At 38.8% G+C, this 23,983-nt stretch overlaps 1 protein-coding gene across 1 annotated transcript in view; it reads right to left on the bottom strand.

The window, feature by feature from the left end:
• Positions 1 to 23,983, bottom strand: part of LOC122788261 (stonin-1-like) — a 1,416,105-nt gene that overhangs the window by 979,257 nt on the left and 412,865 nt on the right. Inside the window, exon 2 of the mRNA XM_044055325.1 lies at positions 8,048 to 10,099. Coding sequence (XP_043911260.1) covers positions 8,048 to 10,025 — 1,978 coding nt within the window. The 5' untranslated portion in view covers positions 10,026 to 10,099. The remainder of the gene's footprint in view (positions 1 to 8,047; positions 10,100 to 23,983) is intronic.

The following is a 23,983-nucleotide window of genomic DNA, read 5'->3' on the forward strand; positions in this document are numbered from 1 at the left end:
GTTTGGATAGTTCTGTTTTATGGAGGTTGGTAAATACTGGGAATGCATAGAGGAGGGTGGATAGTAGATGGGTCCTGGCTATTGTGGTTTTGGATAGCTTGGAGAGAAATTGCTTGTTACGATAAAGTAGCCCTAGTTTTTTGTGAACCTTTTTTTTTTTACAGTTTGTGCAATATGCATGTCGAATCTTAGGTGATTGTCTATTTCCATGCCTAAAAGTTTGGTGTGGGTCATTGGGGTAATAACATTTTTGTTATTAGAGGTGATAGTGAAGTTGTCTGAATGGGGGAAGGTTCTATAAGAGGTGAAGAGGAGTAATTTGATTTTAGCTGGGTTAAGAATAAGCTGGTGGTTGCCAAGTCAGGTTTCAGCTTGTGAGAAGCATTTTTGTGTTTGGAAGTGGAGGTGTTCGAGTGTTGGGGTGGCACATATGATTGTGGTGTCATCTGCATATTGAATTATTGTGGCTTTTGGCATGGAGGATGAGAACTGATTGGTAAATAGAGTGAAGATTAACGGACTTATGATGGAGCCTTGTGGGACTCCTAAGGGATACTGGTAGTAGACTGGATATTTGGTTTTGCCATTTTACAGCCTGTTGGCGACCTGGTAGATAGTTCTTAAACCATGTGATGGAGGAGAAACTGAGTTTTAGGGTAGATAGTATATGGGGAAGTTTGTTATGATCAACCATATTGAATGCTTTAGATAAGTCTAAGAATATGGCAGAGACTAGTTGTCCATTGTTTCTGTACTGATTAATGCTATTAGTGCAGTGGTGGTACTATGAAAGGGTCTAAAACCATGTTGGTTTTTGGATAGCAAATTGTTTTTCTGAAGGTAATCCATGAGTTGTGTGTGTATAACCCATTCTAAGATTTTAGATAAGGGTGATAAAATAGCAATAGGATGATAGTTGTTGAATTCAAAGGAGTTACCTCCTTTGTGTAATGGTATAATATGGGAGGTTTTCCATATGTGGGGTACTTTGCACTCGGAGATGGACCTTTTGATGAGGATTGCAACAGGGTAGGCTATAGCTGGTGCAGCTATTTGGAGGTATTCTGAGGGTAGGTTATCGGCAGCCAGAGTGGTGGGTTTGAGGTTTTGGAGAAGTTTTTGAATAGTTTTGATTGATACTGGCTGAAAGATAAATTGGGAATTATTAGTTTGTTGTTCTAGTGGTTCTGTTGTAGTTGGTGTGTTTGTTAAGGTGTGGGGTCTGGTGTTCAGTTGGTTATTTTCTAGGGCTTGGATTGTCTCATTAAAATGTTTATTAAACTAGGTGGGGGTGTTATCATGGTTATTCCCAGTTGTAGGTGAGGGGGTTGTAGTTTTCCCAGGTTGCAATACAGAGTTAATTGCAGCCCAGAACTTCTGAGGGTTTTTTGCATGTTTTTCATGTAGATTTTGGTAATAGCTGATTTTGTCTATTTTGATGCATTTTTTGGCTTTATTCCATAATTCTAAGTATTTTTGTTTGCCTAGATGGGTTTTGTTTTTGTGAAATTGGATCCATGCTTTGTCCTTTTCTAAGAGAATAGATTTGGTGGGTTTAGTAAGCCAGGGTGCATATTTAGCTTTTATTCTTGTGGTTCTAGAGGGGGCATGATGGTTAAGAATTTTTATGAAGGTTATATTAAAGTACATTACTGCATCTTCTAGTGTTAATTGTTTTAGAGGGGTCCAATTGCAACATCTTACGTCATTGATGAAGTTATCAGGGTTAAAGTTCTTTTTATTTCTGACTTCTCTTTGAGTTACCTGGCTTATTTGGGGAGTTTTGGCTATTAGTAGATATGTTGATTGGTGGTCACTGAGAATGTCCGGTAGACATCCAGTTAGGGATGCAAAGGATGGGTGGGATAAGAGTATCTAGTCCAGTATGGATTGGCGTTTGGATCTTTTGTAATTTCTGGTGGGGGACGTGATCTGGGTGAGTGGATTTTGGCTAGAACAATTGAGCCAGTCTATATTAAAGTCACCAAGTAGGATATTTTCTTGGGGTAGGGAGGTAGAGATGTATTCAAGTAGGTTTTCTAAGATTGTGATATTATTTCCTGGGGGGATGTAGCAGCCGATAATATTAATATGTTTGTTTGGGTTTAGTTGAAATTTGGCAAGAATAAGTTCTGCATTATTGAGTTCTAGTAGGGTAATATCAAGTTGTTCGAGGATGAGGTGGTCTTTGTACATTATGGCTACCCCCCCACCCCTTTTGCCTATTCTGTCTCTGCAAATGATATTATATCCTGGGGCTGTAATTTCATTATTGTGGATTTCTGGTTTTAGCCAGGTCTCAGTTAGTAGGACAATTTCAGGTTTGTATAGAGCTAATAGGGCATGGAGGTCATGGACTTTGTTAAGGATACTCCTCATGTTTAGATTAAGAAAGAGAAGATAGGATTTTGGCCTTTGGAGTAAAGGGTTGTTTTGATTGGTGTTTGGGAAGTTTGTTGTGTCTGGTCCTGGGATGGGGTGTATGTCCCCACAATGTGTGAGTTTTTTTGGTAGATATGAATGGAGTTTGTTAAATTTGAAGGCTATTTTAAATTGCTTTAGTGAGCTGTGGCATTTTTTGATGGGTGGAAGTAATCTGTGTAGGTGGTAGTCTGTGAAGGAGGTTTGAAACAGGTATGGGGCTAGTTGAATGTTTGTTGGGGCTAAATAATAGTATAGAGTAGTGGATTGTTTAGGGGTATTTAGGTTGTGGGGTAGATGGACATGATAGTTTGTTAAGGTTGTTAATGAAATAAGAATAGTGATAGATATTGTATAGAAAAGGACTCATGTTGAAGGGATATGATAGGGTGTGCATTACTACTTGTAATTAGGGGAGCTGATAGAGTAGGTTTAGCAATAGTAGTTAAGTGATGAGGGTAGTAGGAGTGAGCCTGTGTGCAGAGAGGGTGAATGGAGTGGGGCTAGCCCAGCTGATGGAGACAAGAGTCTGAACATAAGCAATCAGTAACAGCACTATCCTTTGTGTTGCTAAGTCAGTTTTCTACAACTTTAAAGCTAGGTAGACGTTGTAGTCAAGGCTGGAATTAACGCACTTGCTTGGGATGACTGACCCTTTCAGCACTCCTGAAAGGAAGCCCGATTGTTCATCTCTGGAGGGAGTTGTGGTCTCAACTCTGCACCAAAGAGCCTGGCTAGATATAACCAAAGACAGTTGAGTGCAGAGAATTATTTCCAGAGGTTATATAATTCCCTTTTAGCTACCTCCCCCATTACTTAGAAAATTTTCTGATGTTCCACCCAGTCAGAGGAAATCAGCAACACTGGAAATGTAAAAGTTGCCAAGAAAAACAGTCATCCAAGAGGTCCCACCAGATAAAATAGAATCCAGAACATACTCAAGATTATTTTTAGTGCCAAAGAAAACAGGGGACTGAAGACCAGTTTTGGATCTCAGTGTATTGAGCACGTCAGTTAGACACACAAAGTTCCAGATGGTCACAGTTCAGTCCATTCTGCCCTTTCTGAGGAGGATGACTGTATATGCTCGATAGATGTTCAGGATGCATACTATCACATAAAGCTGAACAGATGATCCAGAAGGTATTTATACTTCTAGCTAGGGGGAGCTAGTCATTATCAGTTCAGAGCACTGCCCTTTGGCCTCACCACAGCCCCCAGGATGTTGACCAAGTGCATGGCAGTGATAGCAGCTCACTTGAGGCTGCAAGGATTCCACGGGTTTCCATATCTAGACAACTGGCTCATTACCTCCCCGATCAGGCATTGATTGATGGAAGCACAACATCAAGTGCTACAGATTTGTTCACATCTCGGAATAACCATAAATTACAACATCTCTCACTTGCAACCAACACATAGATCTAAGAATTCATAGGAGCAGCGTTCAACACAGTATCTATAGTAGCTTCTCTTCCTCTTTCAAGACTGCAAATGATAAAAATGCAGGTCAGGAAAACAACTTGCAGTACCAGAATTTCAGCCTGATTGATTCTGCAAGCCCTGGGGTCAGTGTCAGTGGCAATAATTTTAGTTCCTTTAGCGAGATTTCACATGAGAATTCTGCAGTGGATGCAACATAGTGGTTGATACTTTCTCAAACTATGTCAGCGAAGATAAGAATAGCTCAGGTATGCAAAAGATACCTTTGCTGGTGGATGCAATTGCAACAGGTATTACAAGGTCATGCATTCATCCTCCCTCAGTCCAAGGCCATAGTAACCACAGATGCTTCCCAGATTGAATGGAGGGCATTTTTTGGGAAAATGGTCCAAGGCACTTGGTCCCCCAAACAGGTCAACTTGCATATCAATGTTCTGGAGATGAGAGTGGTGCTCCTGGCATTGCAAGCATTCCAAGACTCCCTCCCTCTTGGAACAATTGCAGTCCAGCCAGACAGTATGTCAGTAGTTTGGTACATCAACAAGCAGAGGGAAGCGAGTCTTACCCCCTATGTCGAGAAGCTGTCAGAGTGTGGCAATGTGTAATACCTTCCAACCGCTTTCTAATAGCAACTCATATTCTGTGGAAATCCAACATGATAGACAAACTGAGCAGGTCCCTCTTACTACCTCACAAGTGGTGTCACAATAACAAAATGACAGTTATGATTTTCAGTCAGTAGGGCCAGCATTGCTGCAATCTTTTTGCCTCTCCCATAAACAGTAAGGAGAACAGCTTTTATGCCCTTATCCCCCCCACCGGGGGGAATCACCAAGTGATGCTCTGCCACATGATTGCAACCCCCCCATTTTTTGTATGCTTATCCTCTGACTCCCCTAATTTCCAAATTCCTGCAGAAAGCAGTCGGGTTGCAGAGCAAAGTTATCGTCATTGCACCTTACTGGTCTTGACAGATTTGGTTTCCCTTCCTTCAACCTCATCTACTATGTCCACCTTGGATTCTGGATCCAATTTCAGACCTCCTGTCTCATCCGAGAAGCATGGTTCACCCAGATGTTTTACACCTCAAACCAACAGTATGGTTTCTCCCATTTCTTTAATAGCCAGACAACCAATGTTTTCTTCCCCTGTCCCTTCCAAACTTTTATCTTCCCATAAACCTTCTACTAGGAAACTGTACAGTAGTAAATGGAAAAGATTTGTTTTTTGGGCAGAACAAAATCAATCAGACCCCTTCTCAGATCAAATTCATTCTGTTCTGGATTTTTTGGCGAGTTTATTTAATGTGGGTGCTAGTTCATCAACTATTAAAGTCCATCTTGCAGCAATTTCTAACTTTCATGCGGGATTTCAAAATTTTTCCCTGGCTTCCTCTAAACTGTGCAAGGCTTTTTTGAAAGGTGCTCTCCTGCTAAAACTCCCTTTTAAAGACCCCATGCCACCATGGGATTTAAATTTGGTACTGCAAGCATTAATTCATTCTCCCTTCGAACTAGCAGCTAAATGTGATCTTAAATTCCTGACCTGGAAGACTATATTTTAGTTGCAATTACATCTGTTAGAAGAATTTCAGAACTTCAAGTATTATCTTCTAAGCCTCAACATTTGAATTTTCATAAGGATATGGTCATATTGCGCACCAATGCTTCCTTCCTTCCTAAGGTGGTGTCAGAATTCATCATCAACCAATCCATTAATTTGCTAGTATTCTTTCAACATTTACAAAAAAAGGGGAATATATGCTGCACTTATTGGATGTTAATCAACAATTATGCTTCTACCTACACAGATCAAAAGAGATTAGAAAGACAGATAAACTATTTGTTTCCTTTGCACTTATCAAATTAGGTGGATCAATTACAAAGGTAATTCTAGCTAGATGGTTGACAAATTGCATTTCATTTATCTATAACAGATTGAATCTCCCCTTACCAAAGCTATTAAAGGCTCACTCAAGCAAATCTATGGCAACTTCATTTGTCTTCCAGTCTGGAGTCCCTATCACTGTTAGACAGAGGCACAGTATACTAACCTCGAAAAAGGGCATAGCAAAATTAATTTAAAATGTGTGGCGAAAGCCAAACACACTCTGGCTAGGCTTATAAATGCCCTAGGGCAGATAGCCTAGTATGAACCTATATATGTGCGGCTGCAATCTGGTCAAATCCTCATACTTTTGTCACTCATTACAAAGTAGATCTGTTCTCAAGGGGAAGAGCAGCCTTTGGCTCAAATTTACTCAGGAATATGCTTCCTTAGAGTCCACGCAGGATTTTAGGTAGCTAGGCACTCTGTCCCATTAGTTGAGAAATGAATGAAAATTGACAACATCAGATAAAGAAGTTATGTACTCACCATAATGTTCCATCTGTGTATACCCTGCCTGCATGGAATGCTATGGAGTTCATGTTTTTGTTTAAAAAGAAAATTCTTTTTTTTTTTTATACTGTAGCAAACTGCTTGCTACAAATGTAGCAAACAGATGCTACAGTTTATAGCCTGCCTGCATGGAGTGCTACAGCACTCAGGTTTTAGTTTGTACCACACGTGGAGAGCTATTGCTCTCAGGTTTGGCTGCAAATGCCATACTGGCTTTTTAAACATCAGTATTGCATTAAAGAGTGATCAGGATAAGCTGATAGCGCCCCCCCCAACATGCTGTAGAGAGGGCAGTTACCCCTCTCACCCCACCCTTGCTACTCTACTTTTGAGGGAGTTGGCCATTGGTATAATTACTAGCATGATTGCATCACAGACAAGAGATGTAAGGTTCATTTCTCAATAAAGGAAATTGCTCCACAAAGGCAGCTAGCTTAGTACTTGCTTATGAACCTATGAGAAAAGATTGTTGGTGGTTCTAACATATGGGCAGGTAAGCAGAAGATGACTTGGTGAAGAAGATTTGGGAGAGACAGAAAGAAGGCAAGGGAAAACAAGGGCATTTAGCAAAGAGAAAGACAGGCTGCATCAAAGAAGACCTGAAACAGTCAGGCATAACAATTGAAGAAGGTAGATAGTATCACTGAATAGAGAAGGATAGTAACAATTGACAAGACACCCCTACCCCATGTAGAAAAATGGAAAAAGTCGATTGATGCTGATAATGATGACAATTACTTAGACATCACTACCCCACTTTTCCCATCGCCTTGCTTCTCACACTTTCTGACTGTCTTATGTACACATTTCCTTCCCATTCACACCAATAAAATGGTAGTGACTTTGGTGTTAAATTTGCATTATGGTTATCAGCATTTCATGTAACAGTGCAAACTTGCATGTAAGAATAAACACAGGCTTGGGTATGCTCTGTACACACTACTGGCTTCCTCAGGTCACATGACTGTCATCGTGCTATGCTCCTTATCATTTGGGCTATGTGTTTTTTTTACCGCACATTTCTCATTATTTAATTTCATTCATGCTAACTGCCTCCTATAACATTGTTAATCAATTTCAAGTCACATTGTACTACTTTGATCCCGCTATTTAAATATTGCATGGCTGCATAAGCAATGTTTTTGAATTCCAGGGATTTTCTTTTATGGTGCCTACATTAGCTGTTATTGACTTTAGCTGGACCCTCAACCAGCCTAATTCATTTAATTGAAATTTCGACATACTTCCATGATGCTTTGCATTATTAAGGTTATACAGTAATGTTATAAAACGTTTGGCTTTATGGCTTCTTCTTTGCAGATTTTTTTTGCTTCAGACCATTTATATTATGGTACTTCTGCTTTATATATTTATTAAGGGACACTGATTATCCAGAAAAATACTTGAAAAATCTAACATTTGGCTTGAGTGCTGGAAAAATTAAAACTGAATCACAGCAATAACTGGAAATTATGCTTAACAGTTATACATATATTTCACAGAATTCCCACTCAATTGAACATGGATTTTTTTTTAAATGATCATAAATCAATATCCCTCATTTTTAAAATAAAACATAATACAGTGCTTTAGTACTATGTACATTTCATTGACTTTCCTATTTTCAACATTATCTTGCTACATTCTGTGCTCAGTGAGATGTGGAACGTAATCTGCAGATCAGTAATATGCTTTGTTTATACATGATTTTGTGGTTTCAGTTTGATTAGTACAAATGTGAACCTAGCTAGTAACAAAGTTAGTTAAAAAGTGAAATAATCACCTGAATTTTTATCTGGAAGTTTTTCAATTCTCCATACAATAGCTTTATATGCACTCTCATATTTGGCTGTCCCAGTTGTTACTTGTACCACTGGTTCTGGTCCCATGTCATTAAGAGAACCAAGACAAGTACTTCTGTTCATCTTGGCCTTTAAAGACCTCTGTCTAAGAAGGTTCACAGTACGAAATGCTTTTACCCAGTCATCAGGAACTGGAAACTGTATCATGACATTTTCACAGTATTTTGAAACATTTGGGACAGCAGGGTCTATAAACGTTGAAGACATGTTCAAAAAGGCTTGAAGTTCTGTATAAGCTCCCTGAACAGATACTGCAGCTTTTATAGAAATTGGTATGTCACTGCTACTGTAATGTGTTCTGAACCGCATTAGTTCTATCTTACAGGCATCAGGAGGCACAAATTTAATTATTCGTGTATTCTTAAATTCTTCTTCTTTAACACACTTCTGGAAACAGTAGTCATTAATTTCAATCCATTGATCATCTATCCCTTTTTCAAAATAACTTTCATTATTTCTGTGAAGTATAATGTCATTTAAAGTTAAAAAACATTCAGGATTGCCATTTAAAAAGGAGACGCAGTACAACTGTGTCAGAACACTGCTTTCCACTAACTTTCCTTCAGTTCTAGTGATCTTTCCCCAAAAGTTGTCCAGTATTTCTAATGTCATTGCTGGCTCTTCATAATTCTTTCTTTGCTTGGACAAAGGTGGTAGCCTCAAGAGTTCTTCCTCCACAGTAGTTATGAAATCCTTGAAATCATTGTAATCTGTCGTTCCTAATTTCAACAGCTGTTCAAATTCAGCTTCATGTACTACCTCAGATTTGGGATGGTATTTGCGTTTTTCTGTGTAAGTCACATTTTCAATTTTTACAGTGTGAATCTTTCCTGAATCGTTGAAGTGCTCTAACTTAGACTCTGATAACCGATGGTAGATTTGAAGTTGAAATTCTTTAAAGGGCTTCTCGAGGCCCTTTTCATAATACATTTGCAGAATGCCTCCAGAGGAAACCCTAAGGTAGATGGGACCCCACTGACGAGATGACATCATGTTTTTCTTTTCAGGAATCCTAAGCATGAAAGGCCATCCATCTCTGTTTTGACTTTTAAAAAGATTATCTGTCACAAAGGGAGGAATGTTGTTGGGTTTGATGTCAGCATTTCGTGAAAATGAACGTCTTAGCATTTCCTCAGTTGAGAAGTGTTCAAGCTTTCCAGAATTATAACTGAGGCAGGCACTAGCTGGAATTGTATCACTGCCATTTAGTTCATGATTTTTAAACTGACAAGGATCGTTTGCACTGTCTTTCATCAACACATGTGCCCCAGAGTCTGATGGCAAAGTTCCCATTGCACATCTGTCTGTATTAAATGCACTTGAGTGGCCATTGTCCTCTGAAAGCCCTTTGTTCAGGTTTGATACTGGTGAGTTTCCCACATTGAGAATGCAGTTTCTTTTAGAGGGAGTGCTTGAATGGTTTAATTTTACAGGTGTTGTGGGAGGAGGAAGCCTCAGAAACAAGGGGTTGAATGATGTTTCATCGGAAGTGCTGTTAACGCACATAGGTGATGGTGTGCAGTCTGTTCCAGGAGATGGCAGAAAGGTGCTAGTGCGTTGAAGCTTTCCTGAAAAAGCACCAAATATGTCAGATCCTAATACAGGGATGCAAGTTCCTCCTTGGTGGTCTTTCATAGGTGAAGAAAGTGGAGAATTGTATGGAGGTCCAGGGATAATTGGAAAATCTGTCACAGGTGAAGAAAGAGGAGTACTATTAGCAGAAGATGATGAGTCACTTGATGACTCCAGTATGGCAGAAAGATTCAGTTTCAATACATTAGGTCGAGGAACAGTGGGATTTTTTGCAGGGGATAATGATTTCTGAACAGACTGGAAAGTGGAATCATCCTCAAAGGTAACCCAGTTAGCAGGATTAGTAAAACTCATGATTATGTACATAAATGTAATATTAGCAGTGATATAAAGTCCTTTTGCTTAGGGAATTTCAGTGTGGACGTTGCTTCATATATTGTCTGTTAAAGAAAAAGAAAAATTGATGTCATTTTAAAATGTATAAGGTAACTCAGTTACAATAGCAAAATCTAGTCAACTCATTTGCCATATTTCTTTACTAAACTAACACAGTGTCAAAAGCAAATCTTAAAATTTGATTAGTAACTATGTATATGTGCATGCTAAAAGCAAATCTTCAAATTTGGTTAGTAACTATGTATATCTGCATGCGTTTGTGTGTGCTCCCATGTTTTTGTATGTTTGAGATGTCCATAAAATAAAAGACTTGTGTGTGGTACTCTGTACACAGATGACTGTTTTGCAGAGAATGTACTCTTGTGGCAGAGCAGTGTAGCTGGTGAACTGTAGGTAGTGAGAATGTGTGAGAAGTAATTTAATAGTGATAACGCTAAATGACAAGCCGTATTGTTTGCGTGTGTATGTCTGCTACCACACTCTCCCTTCTGTGTTCATGTGCCTTTGTGAAACTTCAACATGAATGAGAAAGTACGTTGAGGGACCCATTTGTTCTTTACTTTTTTTTGTTCTTTCTTTATATGAATTAATTTTGCATTATGGTCCAATAGTCAGTCATTCACAGATAGAATATTAACCCAAGTGAAGTCATAATTAAGATTCAAAGAATTAAATTGTTCATTTTATATTTCTTGGTCATACATAAATGCAAAAACTACCAAATTGTGACTTTCCAGTTTTTAAATGTGCCATATGCCCATGATAGTTAAGGCTCTGTGATTGTTTTTGAAAACTACATTTTAGTAGTACATTCTACACCGTCTGAAAAAGCAACTGTTTGGGCCATTTAGATTTATATAACTCATTGTATTGAATAATTTTCCATTTCCTACATGAATCTTTGGCTAAGATCAAGTGTAGTACCTGTGGAAATAGAAGACAAGTAGTCCATTTCCTTTGTTCTTGGTCAGGAAAACAGTCTCAAATGAACTTGCTTTTCATGTCCAAGCAGCTGTACATGCTCTGCCTTCAAATTCCATGTTCATTTGCTTAAGGAGTTAGGTTAACTTCACCTCAAATAAACACTGCAAAGTGTCTGTGCTCTACATCTAACAATGTGGGGCACACCCTTCACAATGTTTTAGACAGGCTGACACTTTTCATAGGCTGCATTCAATATGCCTGCTGTAGAAGTACTCCAAAACTCATTCCTAGTGAAATAAGGTTCATCTTTAATGAACAGTCATGATTTATTTACACAAATGTAAAAGGATGCTTTGGGTTAATTCAGTATGCGGAAAGCCTTCCAACTATTAACAGATTGTCGAATAATCTGTTTTCGCTTGTGCACCATACTCTTTCATAGCTGTATATTAGATACGTCCATTTTCTTAACACAATTTTTATTCAGATGCACTGTTTATACAAGTGGAGTCTTACAGGGAGTGTAGATTTTTGGATGACTTTAAAATCTAGTAATGTATTTGGCTGTATATGGAATGTGTTATCCTCAGAATATTATGCGTTGTATTTACTTTGAAAGAGCCTTTCTTACATGATCTAAGGCGTCACGTATGCTGCACTAGTTCTGCCCTAGATTCTAAACTTTGATTTTCCAGCTCTTAAGCTGATGACATCAGGCTCATTAAAATCCAAAGAGAAACCTTCCCAGCTTCCTCCTGTGCATGTGGAGACTATAGTTTACTTGTTCCAATCTGATGTCATTTTGCTAACACGCCAACAACTGATACTAATTATGGGGTCATACAGTGTACAGACGCAAGTGTTTGCCTCGTATCTCTTCCCATCAGACAAACAACATTATTATCGTTAATGAGGTTTGACTGCAGGTAGAACAGAGCAGTGAAGGCTGGAACTTCTGCAGAGCAGTAACACAGCCAATGAACATTTTGCCTGACATAAAATAGTGACTGCTACAGTCTGTTTTAAATGTGCAATCTATGTTAAATGTCACAACTCTCCCAGACAACCAGATGTCTGAGCTGCTTTTTTGTTTAGACAAGCACCCTTACTTTTACTTTACTCTTGTGATTACGTATTAGCACCATCAAGCTTATCAAATAACTACTGATGTGTGATAATATACTGGCGGGATGGCATTTCTTACATTCTACCCTCATGACTTCATCATGCAAGATCTGTGCTACTGTGTCCCGTCAAGTTTTCAAAGCACTAGCCTTTCCTGCTGAGTAGCTTAGCCTAAGTCACCCATGCCTCCATAAAAAATACATACCGAGCCATCGCATTTTAGTATCTTCAGTGATTTTCTGACAGCTGATATAGTCTCTTATAGCAAACCAACACTTTTATACTGTATTTGTCATTAGCTGGCCTACCTTTTTACTGATTTTTTTTGTGTACAGCTTGTTAATCCTAGATGCATATAGATTGTTGTTTCTGTCAGTCTCCTGTAAACATTGACATGTAAAGTTGCAGAAAGGTTGTGAAAATCCTGCATGCAGCATGCATGATCACTGCTTAATTAAAACCGGTTTTGGAAAGACCAACTCTAAATTAAGAGTTTCCTCAAGGGTTGTGATCTTTGTAATGGAATGAAGATAGAGACACTGGAGCCATCTAATTTTAAAATCAGAAAGAGCTGTTGTAGGGGGGCAGAAAACCCTGCCTCAACCCCACCCTCTAAACATACTGTTCTGACTCCAGAGTCAGTAGTAGTGAGGTACTGGACTTGTTTACCCACTGTTTTTTATGGTCTCATGCTGCCAATTAAATTTTTATGTTTAGCGTTCAGTGTGGTGTTCAGTCTTTTTCAGTAACCTGGCTAGACAGTGTTAATGGTTTTCTGAAGAGCTAATGTAGCATTTTCTTTATGTAAATGTTCAAATTAGTTTATGAAGGAAGAAAACATTTGTAGCTTTTTTTTGGAAAACAGTTATGACTAGAATACTGAAACTGTTGTCAAAGCTTTAACTCAAGCTTCCTACCATGGTACTGATATTATTTCACTTTTCCATCTTTACTGATTTACTTTGTTGTGCTATTCATTGCATCCAAGCAAGCAGACATCACTTGAAATATTTTAATTATTTGACATTTATTAAACAGTTAAGTGCACTGATCCTTAGACCCTTTGACCCTTTTCAGCCACAACTGCACCCCAGACATATATTTGTGTATTTGGGTAGGTAGGTATATATCCGTGTATGTATGTATGTGTGTGTGTGTGTAGATAAGAGCATGTTTTTGTAAGGTGGGAAGAGACTAGCGTGTGCAGAGAGAAAACATGCACACAATAGGAGAACATATTAAGGGTTGCAGTTTGGATTCTTAGAGTTTTATTTGACTGTTACATATTTATAAGTCCTGCAAAAAGCTTTACCTATCATTTCCTTACATAAATGGTGGATGAAAACCTTTTCACTCCCTAATTATTTATTTAAAAAATTGGTGGTAGGCTTATCCAGGAAAAAAATTATTCAGCCATGACTCAGGATTCAGACAAATATAAAAATACAGCTCCACTATCAATTACAGGCACTGTATTATATAACAGAGTTTAAATGACTAAAATTACATAACCATATTTGCTAAATCATTTATAGTTACTTCAAGATCATGATGCATGTAAATATAATATATATATATATATATATATATATATATATATATATATATATATATATATATATCTTCATCTTTTTTCGGCTGTTCCCGTTAGGGGTCGCCACAGCGGATCATCTGTTTCCATTTCTTCCTGTCTTCTGCATCTTGCTCTGTCACACCAACCACCTGCATGTCCTCTCTCACCACATCCATAAACCTTATCTTAGGCCTTCCTCTTTTCCTGTTACCTGATAGCTTCATCCTTAGCATCTTTTTCCCAATATACTCAGCAGCCCTCCTCAGCACATGTCCAAACCAATGTAATCTTGCCTCTCTGGCTTTGTCTCCAAACATTCCAACCTGAGCTGACCCCCTAATATACTTATTCCTTATCCTGTCCACCCTCGTCACACCCAGTGCAAATCTTAACATCTTTACCTCTGCCACATCCAGCTCAAACTCCTGCCTTTTTGTTAATGCCACTGTCTCCAACCCATATAACATAGCTGGTCTCACTACCCTCTTGTAGACCTTCCCTTTCACTCTTACTGGTACTCGTCTGTCACAAATCACTCCTGACACTCTTCTCCACCCACTCCATCCTGCCTGTACTGTCTTCTTCACCTCTCTTCCACACTCACCATTACTCTGAACTATTGATCCCAAGTATTTAAACTCATCCACCTTCGCCACCTCTACTCCTTGTATCCTCACCATTCCTCTATCCTCCCTCTAATTCACACACATTCTGTCTTAGTCCTGCTGACCTTCATTCCTCATCTCTCTAGAGCATATCTCTATCTTTCCAAGGTCTCCTCCACCTGTTCCCTACTCTCACTACAGATCACAATGTCATCTGCAAACATCATAGTCCACAGGGACTCCTGTCTGATCTTGTCTGTCAACCTGTCCATCACCATTGCAAATAAAAAAGGGCTCAGAGCTGATCCTTGATGTAATCCCACCTCCACCTTAAACGCATCCGTCACTCCCACCGCAGACCTCACCACTGTCACACTACCCTCGTACATATCCTGTACCACTCTTACATACTTCTCTGACACTCCCGACTTCCTCATACAATACCACAACTCCTCTCTAGGCACCCTGTCATATGCTTTCTCTAAGTCTACAAAAACACAATGCAACTCCTTCTGACCTTCTCTGTATTTCTCCATCAACACTCTCAGAGCAAACATTGTATCTGTAGTGCTTTTTCCCAGCATGAAACCATACTGCTGATCACTAATCATCACGTCCCTTCTTAACCTAGCTTCCACTACTCTTTCTCATAACTTCATGCTGTGACTGATCAATTTAATCCCTCTGTAGTTACTACAGCTCTGCACATCACCCTTATTCTTAAAAATCTGTACCAAAACACTTTTCCTCCATTCCTCAGGCATACTCTCATTTTCCAAGATTTCATTAAACAATCTGGTTAAAAACTCCACTGCCATTTCACCTAAACACCTCCATGCTTCCACAGGTATGTCATCTGGACCAACAGCCTTTCCATTCTTCATCCTCTTCATAGCTATCCTTACTTCCTCCTTGCTAATCCATTGTACTTCATGATTCACTATCCCCACATCATCCATCCTTCTCTCCCTCTCATTCTCTTCATTCATCAACCCCCCAAAGTACTCTTTCCATCTCCTCAACACACTCTCCTCGCTTGTGAGTATGTTTCCCTCATTATCCTTTATCACCTTTACCTGCTGCACATCTTTCCTAGCTCGATCCCTCTGTCTATATGGTGTTTAAGTAGCACTGAATTCTAAAATTAAGCAGCATTGTCTGTAAGACCACTATGGCATCATTCCTTATAAGTTGATAGACATTACAGTGTAAGCCTACAAAGTCACATCACTGGCTCATAATTAAAGGGCACACTGAAGCCATTATAAGTTATTCAGTAAACAGAAGTACTATACCATAACTGTGGTTTGCCACTTGGGTTATGTTTCCCAGAGGAAGGCAATGTTATGAAACAATTCCCGAAGTAGAAATAAGATGCTTCCCTCATATGTATTCATATATAAAGGTAGACTTATTATCTTACTGGCTTCTTCCATATATTTTTTCATCAGAAAACATTTCAAGAATGAAATGGGTGATGCAAGGTTTTAATTTTCCTTTGCAATGTTCATTCCCAAAGGTGTCCACGTTCATTATTTGGGATTTGTGAAGCTAGGCTTAGGAAAAAAGGTTATTTCACGTTATATCAGAAATATAAAGGATGAGACGAAAAAATCTGGTTTAAGAAAACTATAGGAATAAAAGTAGAAAACATAATCTTAAAAAACAGGTTATTATTTAATTACACAACTTTAGTTTGCAATGTGTTGTGTGATATCATACAGGAACAAAGCACAGAGTTAAATGTTGCAACAGCTATAATATTAGGTTCATTTAAGGGAACTCAATTTTACAACAGCTTGTATAGTAGATGCTTACTGTACTCATTCTGCGAATGTTACTTTACAGACACAGCAGGACAATGCAATGTAGTGCAGCACATCATACAACAATGCAGTGTAGTGCAGAACATCATAAGACAATGCAATATAGTTCAGCACATAATATGACAATGCAATGTAGTATAGCACATCGTATGACAATGCAATGTAGTGCAGCACATCATGCGACAATGCAATGTAGTGCAGCACATCATACGACAATGCAATGTAGTGCAGCACATCATGCGACAATGGAATGTAGTGCAGCACATCATGTGACAATGCAGTGTAGTGCAGCACATCATGCGACAATGCAATGTAGAGCAGGACATCATGCGACAATGCAATGTAGAGCAGGACATCATGCGACAATGCAATGTAGAGCAGGACACAATGCGACAGTGCAATGTAGTGCAGCACATCATGCGACAATGCAATGTAGTGCAGCACATCATACGACAATGCAATGTAGTGCAACACATCTTACGACAATGCAATGTAGTGCAGCAAATCATGTGACAATGCAGTGTAGTGCAGCACATCATGCGACAATGCAATGTAGAGCAGGACATCATGCGACAATGCAATGTAGAGCAGGACATCATGCGACAATGCAATGTAGAGCAGGACACAATGCGACAGTGCAATGTAGTGCAGCATGTCATGTGACAATGCAATCCACTGTCAGAAATCAGGCAGCAGACTGACTCAGAAAGATTGAGCATTTCCAAATGACCTACTCAGTAGCTTAACTTGGTGCACCATAAAAAAATGGCAGAGACAGCATCGAAGAAAGAAATGATTACTGCATCTAAAGCCCTTCACACTTTGAGGCTTTAGATTTCTAGTAAGAGTACACAGTGATGCAGCTGTGTTCATAAATACAGGGCATATGAGGTGAGATTTATTTCATGCATTTCTTCTAGAGATTACAAGTAATTTTGTATGGAATTACTACCCATCTGTTAAGAAAACAATCAAGTAGTTCAAACCTATGAGACTATAATTTGTTTGTCAGTATATTCAAATTCATTAAGTTTCTGTTTTTTTTTTTAATAGTCTCTTGCACTATTTAAATATTCATTTCCTCCTTTTTATTGTATGAAGACATCACAATAACAAAAAACTTGGAAGTGTTTCTGCTTCCTTCTGCGTCTGCACCTTTACCTGTGGTTAAAGATGGGTTCAGCGTTACATTCTGACACCATCTTTATTCACTGTAAGTAGAACATGGAGTTGAGGGGGGGGGGCTTTTGGTACTATGCTTGCTTAAAACTATAACTGTACGTATGGATGAAGAGAGGACTTTATTCCTCTTACATTCCAAGTTGCCAGTTTTAAGCTGCATTGGACACATAGCATTCTGATGTATAAGCTACACATTGTTCATCTTTAGGTGTATAAGATGTTTCAGTCTCTAGTCCGTTTACTTCCTTTTCGCCACCCTGAAGTCTGTTATACCTTGAGAAAGCTGTTACTGAAGTGAAAGGAAACAAAAACCTGTAATACACTTGCCGTTCAGTGAAAAGTCCAAAGCAAGCAAACAAAAATGGCACAGTTATGGCCAAACAATTTATTGTAGAGTATAATAAAAAATGCAGTTCTCATCTCAAAGCTGTTACTGAACCCATTACAGTTTGAGGAAATTTATGCCTGGGTTATACCTTAGTTGTCCCTGAGTTTAAAAATCAGTTCACAGAGGTTTTATTCTGTCACTTTTCAGCTGCACTAAGTAGACAGTAGTATGGGGAAAATGATACTGTTACATCCCTGTCAGTATCAGTAAAGAGGGGTTGTTTTCCCCCAATGAGGTATATATAAAGTTACACCACAGGGTTATATGTGCTTTACTCAGAAGGTGACCTGATGAAATCACAGTGTCAGCCAAAATTCATATAGTCAAAAAGATGTATTTCCAATAAACGCACATGTCTGTGAAAGCTGGACTGGAAGTAATGCTTTCCAGGGGAAAATCAATACTTTTAAACTGTGGTTTTGGAGAAAACATTTGAAAATGCAGTGACTGCAAGAAGATTGAGTCACTGAATACTTAAGGAAGTAAACCCAAGACTGGAAGATCTGATAGTAAAACTAAAACACAAGTACTTTGGCATAAATTGCAGGGGCATGGTTCACTAGAGAAGATACTGATGATGTGAACGTTGAAAGCAAAAGGGGAAGGGGGCAGCAGAAGCTAAGGTGGATAAACATCATTTCTGACATAAAGAATATGAATAAATTTAAGGAAGCAGTTTTGGTAAGTAGACCTTGAGTGCTAAACTCATCGAGACTACCAATAGCTGGGTCCAACTAAATGACTCAAGAACAACTTGCCAGCTCACATACTGCAATAAGTTTATTTTTAAGCTGGCAGAAAAAAAATCTTTTTATTTATGAAGGGGCTTCACACACATGAAGAAAAGTCTTCCACTTAATATAATCTCCTCTAACATTAGGCAATGGCCATAGGAAAGGGAGATCTCAAAGCAGAACGTTTTTGGAAGCTGGCATAGACCCATGCATGTCACAGCAGTCACCATTCCATCCTCAGTATACAATCAGACACTCCCCAAGCAGCATGCCCTCACCATGTTGCTGTGGCTGGCCTTGTCCTTTGCTCACCTCCATCACCTGTCATCTGAGGAATACAAGTGAATGCCTATATATTTCAACAAGCACTCACAAATTCTGAGTCAGGTGAGTGAGAAGGTTATCTGCTGACAAATCATATTCCCAAACTATCCAGTACCCACAAACCTAAATCAGTCCAAGAGACTGGCAGGTGACAATTTGAACCATTTGTTGCTAACCAACTAAATTATTTTCCACTGAGCTTACTGAATTATAATATTACAACTCATAATAATTATCCTTTTCTGAAATATGTGTATGAAACTATAATTGTATGTAGGCAGAGCCGGATCCAGCAGTAGGCGACATAGGTAGTCGCCTATTGCCCCGTGAAGGCTAGGGTCCCAAAAATGGGTAGAATAAAAAATATATAAAAAATGCACTGTGCCGTTAATTTCTTTTAAAATCGGAGTATGATCCGATGGTTTCCACTGGTCTGCTCTGCTGCTTGACTTGGCTTCCTCAACTTCCTCTTTAATGTGCGGGGGTTTCTACTTCTTCTTGGGTATACAAAGCAAGCACCACTAAGCAGGTGTGTTGGTTTGCCTCCCCCCCCAGCCTGACTGACTTAATAATCCGGTCTGCACAGGGTTCAGTGGCAGGCCACACAGCCAGGTGTACGCATTGGTAGTTAAAACCATTGTGTTTGTGTTACATTATTTTATATATATATATATATATATATATATATATATATATATATATATATATATATATATGGATTCACTTTATATCCTCGAAATACTGAAATGTCGAAATTCAGTATTTCAAGGCTATAAAGTCAAAACCTTAAAACAACGAAAACTCGGAAGTGCGAAATTCAAAATCTCGTACACCGGAGATTCTGAACTTTGCACTTCTACTCCACACACACAAACCTTCCTCCCCACACACAAACACAAGCTCTCTACTACATAAAAGAAGGGGACAAGCCCACTTGCACCCCACACCCCCCCTACTTAAATATTCTAACACCGAGGTCGCACTACATACAGACACACACAAAACACCACCACACAAGCTACATTCTCCACACACACATCACAGCAACAAATCACACTAACACACACCACAGCCCCTACTGAAAACCCTTAACACATACACACTTACCTGAATCCATAAACGCAGCAAAAACCTCAGAAGCGCGAAATTCAAAATCTCCGGTATTCGAGGTTTTGAATTTCATGCTTTTGAGGATTCTACTTTATGGGCACGAAATACTGAATTTCGATATATATATATATATATATATATATATATATATATATATATATATATATATATATATATATACACACACATACACACACTGAAAATAAATTACCATGAAATCAATTTAATGCTGAGATTCTACTACTGAAGCAAGCCATACAAATAGTATTTAACCTTCCAATCTACAACAAGCAGAGAATTACACAGAAGACAGAGAAAAAAGGCAGAATAGTTGTGTTTAACACAATGAAAAATAAAAGGAGAGTCATAGTAAATAAAAGACATCAAGTAATTTCAGTAAAAAGTATAAAATGATTGAATGAGCTACAAAGGAAGGTGATTCACTATTCAGAAATGAGCCAGTGCATAATATAACTTTTAAAATACACATAAGGAAATCAAAAATGAAAAAAATATATATAAAAATAAATAAAAATAACAGTGCTATGCAGATAACCACATTCCTACATACAAAATGTAAAGCAAGCAATAAACAAATACATATTAATAACAATTAAGAAAAGAGATAATTTTTCAGAATCAGCAACAGATGCACATAAAAATACAGTAAAAACCCAACACAACAGTAAGCAGTCAACAAATAGAAGTACAGTAGCAATTTTTTTTAGAGAAATAATAGACTGTTGGGACAGGTTGGTCCATTAGACAGGAAAGGTCCTGTGCCTCTAGATTTGGACTTCACACCACCCCAGGTGGTCCATTATTTCTCTAATGTGTACCCTACCTTGTCTGGAATTATTACTTATTTATACAGTATAGTGATATAAATTCAATGAAGCAGCCAGTTACAGCTGCTACTGACTGTTCAAGCAGGGATGGTATTTTCCCTGGAAATCCTGCTGGAATCATCAGTAAAAGACAACGAGTCAAGCTATCAAATGGTAAGCTACCCAGTTACCCCAGTTAACTTTTATTTCTTTATTTACATTACTTTTTTTTCCCCCAACAAGCTATCAATTGACGTAAATATATGGACATGCTCATTGATGGAGCAATTTTATCTGTGATACTATATGAAGAACCTTTGTTTTGTTTGGGACTTGATTTTTTGATATTTTTATTTACTTTATTGAACATGTACTAGGCCAAAATTTCATCTCCCCCCCTTTTTACTCTTTTTGCCTCCCATTCTCTGTCAATCCTCAGTTTACCCATTCATTCCATATCACTGGGGCAGCGGTAGACCAAAAAAGCTATTATACAGAGAGCCAGAAGGGACGTTTCAAGATTTTTGCTAATTAAGTCTTACTCCCTGCACACACCTGGTGAAGTTCCAGGGAGATGATATGCAATAGGCTGCTTATGGAGGCCATTCCATCATTCCTGCAAGGGGCATTCCCTCCAAACATCCCTGCCCCTCCACTCAAAACACTAAGTGGTGGTTTTCCCATCTCTACCAGGGTAATTGCATTGCCTAATGTACTTCTGAAAGCGCGGACCCTCTCCACCCCCATGGGAGAGGGTTGTGGGCTATGCATTCATCTCATTTAAACAAAAGTCCTGAATGTTGAGTGTCATAATACCAACATCCAGAATATCACACTGAAAAACACAAAACAACAAAAGCATATTTTGCAGGGGGCAGGTTCTCCTTGCCCCCTCACATCCCTTGTTAATTACATATGCTAAGTCTGGGATTGCACTACAACAGAGAAAGGGGCAATTCACCGATCACTGGTGTACCATGATCATACACAGCAGGTTTCCCCTTTCTTCCTATATGTTGGTATTTAGGTTACAACCTTTCTGCTCTGTCCATTTACATTACTTGAGCAATTGGCATATACTCTCTGCCTGGCATCTCCAGTGTCAAGACCACTAATCAAACTGCAGTTGCCTGGGTCACAGTCTGAGATTCATCCTTCTGCAGCACTGCGATAGGTTAAATATGTCAATTTTCAGTCATAATGTGCTTCCAGCAATTAAAAAAAACCCCCACTAAAGCAGCATAGTTAATGTACATGTCAGGACAAACTCAGAAACCCAACTGCCACCCAAGTAATATTGTAGAGAATAAAGGTAGAAGGGTGTGATGATGTGAGGTATTGCCAGCTATGCCAGGAGAAGTCTGGCAGTGGATGTGTAACATATGCAAGCATAGCTAGCTGGAGTTTTTAAAGAATTAAATGTCATTTGTTTATCAAACTGATTTGTACAGGTGCTTGTGTTGAAAATGTATTTGCAAAGCTGCTTGTGTGTTAAAAATGTACCAACAGTGGGTCCTGCTGGACAGAAAATAAATATAACTGTATGTCAGACTGTATTGTAACTGTTGAAATGAATATATTGTAACAGCAGATACTGGAAGAGAAGAGGTTAATCTCAGCCCAGCTAACTCTGAAAAACAGTCTGAAATTAAATTACCTGGTTTAGGCCATAAAGATTGTGTCTTGCAGTTCTGATTGCAGTCAGAGACAAAATGTCTGTGAAAACCAGGACTAAGAATCCTACTGTAATGTCCTTAGGGGTGAACTAATTGCTATCCTGAAATGGTGGACATTTTTGAAATGGTTTTCTAGCTTCCAGGTGCTATAACACATCTTATCAAAGCTTTGTGTGTGTGTATTATGACACATATGTGCTACAGTCTGGTTCAATTTCCAGTAAAGGGAATAGTGTGGGAACCAGAAGTCAGATGTCCAGATGTATGTGATGTCATTGTGTAATTGGGCACTGAATCAGTACTAGATGAGACAGAAGTATCAGAGCAGTCTGTTTGTGAAACTTGCCAAAGAAGAACCACTCACCCACTTCATCTTGCCTTGCTCTAGCTAGTGAACTAGAGAACAGTAATTCTTTAGTCAGTGAGGAAAATATAGTGAGATTAGGTAAGTGCTGTTTTTCTGTATCTGTGTGAAGCTATCCATCTGTGTTATTTTTAATATTTCCTGTGATTGAAACTCTGGTGTTTTTTGTAAATAGATATTTAAACTTCTCATTGTGGCTGGTCTTTTAAGGAATATTTTAACATGTGAAGAGTATTTACATTTATTTGGTGACACTGTGGCTGCTCCTGAAAGCCTTACTGCATTGGTCAAACACTACCATTTGTATTAGTATTAATTTTACTCAGTATAATTGGGTGCCCATCTAAGAGCTTTAGAGTATCTGGCTTTGGAGTGCTCTGGTGGCAGTATCTACTTTATGGTCTCAGCAGAGAGGGCATAGCTGGTAAATCTGTGCCAGCCTTTCCCAGGTGTGTGTCTGAAAATCCAATCTCAAATGAGTGTGTGTATCGACTACTTGGAGCATGGACACAGAGCACTGGTTTCACAGAGAGGGTAGTGGAGGACTTGGCTTGGAATACTCAGCCAAGGACTCAACTCTATAGCTGTGGTCAGTGCTTATTTGGGGCCTGATGAGAGAGAGAGAGAGAGAGAGGAGAATCCCAGACCAAGGATGGGAGTGTGTTCCCTGTGTGCTCTTAAGGTAAATTGTGCTTGGTGCAGAGAGCTGTATCTGGAAGTATTGGTTGTATCCATTTTTGTTCCAAGTGAATGTCCCTCACCGGTGTCCTTGGTGAGGATTGAGTTTCCATGATTACAGGCCCAGAGGAGGGACGTCACAAAGAGTTTAAGTGATAATAACAGAATACAACAATATGTTAGCTATAGAGTGTGTAATGAAATCAGACGAGTGCTGAGCATTCATAGCTAGGAGCATAGACAGCATTTTTGGGAATTCTACATAAACATGAAAATGTAGTCCACTTCCCAAACAAATGTCACCTCTCAACCCCAGAAAGAGGAAGCTTAAGCAGAAGATCCATTTAGCCATCCAGGCATTCTGAAAAAATATAAATCATGATAAATGTGCAATTTTTTAATTAAATTCTAGTACATCTCACAACAGAAGTTATTTTTAAAATGTGTACACAATGGTTTGCATGGCATATGAATGCCTACCAATAAAGATAATTAAAAAAAGCTTTGTAATTAATATGTACAACTAAATCAGAAGTGGACATGGCTGTGGTGAATACATATTTTAAGAAGAGGGAGGAGCATAGGGTGACGT

This window comes from Protopterus annectens, chromosome 1.part2 (assembly GCF_019279795.1).
Source record: "Protopterus annectens isolate FY-2018-M chromosome 1.part2, PAN1.0, whole genome shotgun sequence".
In the NCBI taxonomy this organism is placed as follows: domain Eukaryota; kingdom Metazoa; phylum Chordata; order Ceratodontiformes; family Protopteridae; genus Protopterus; species Protopterus annectens.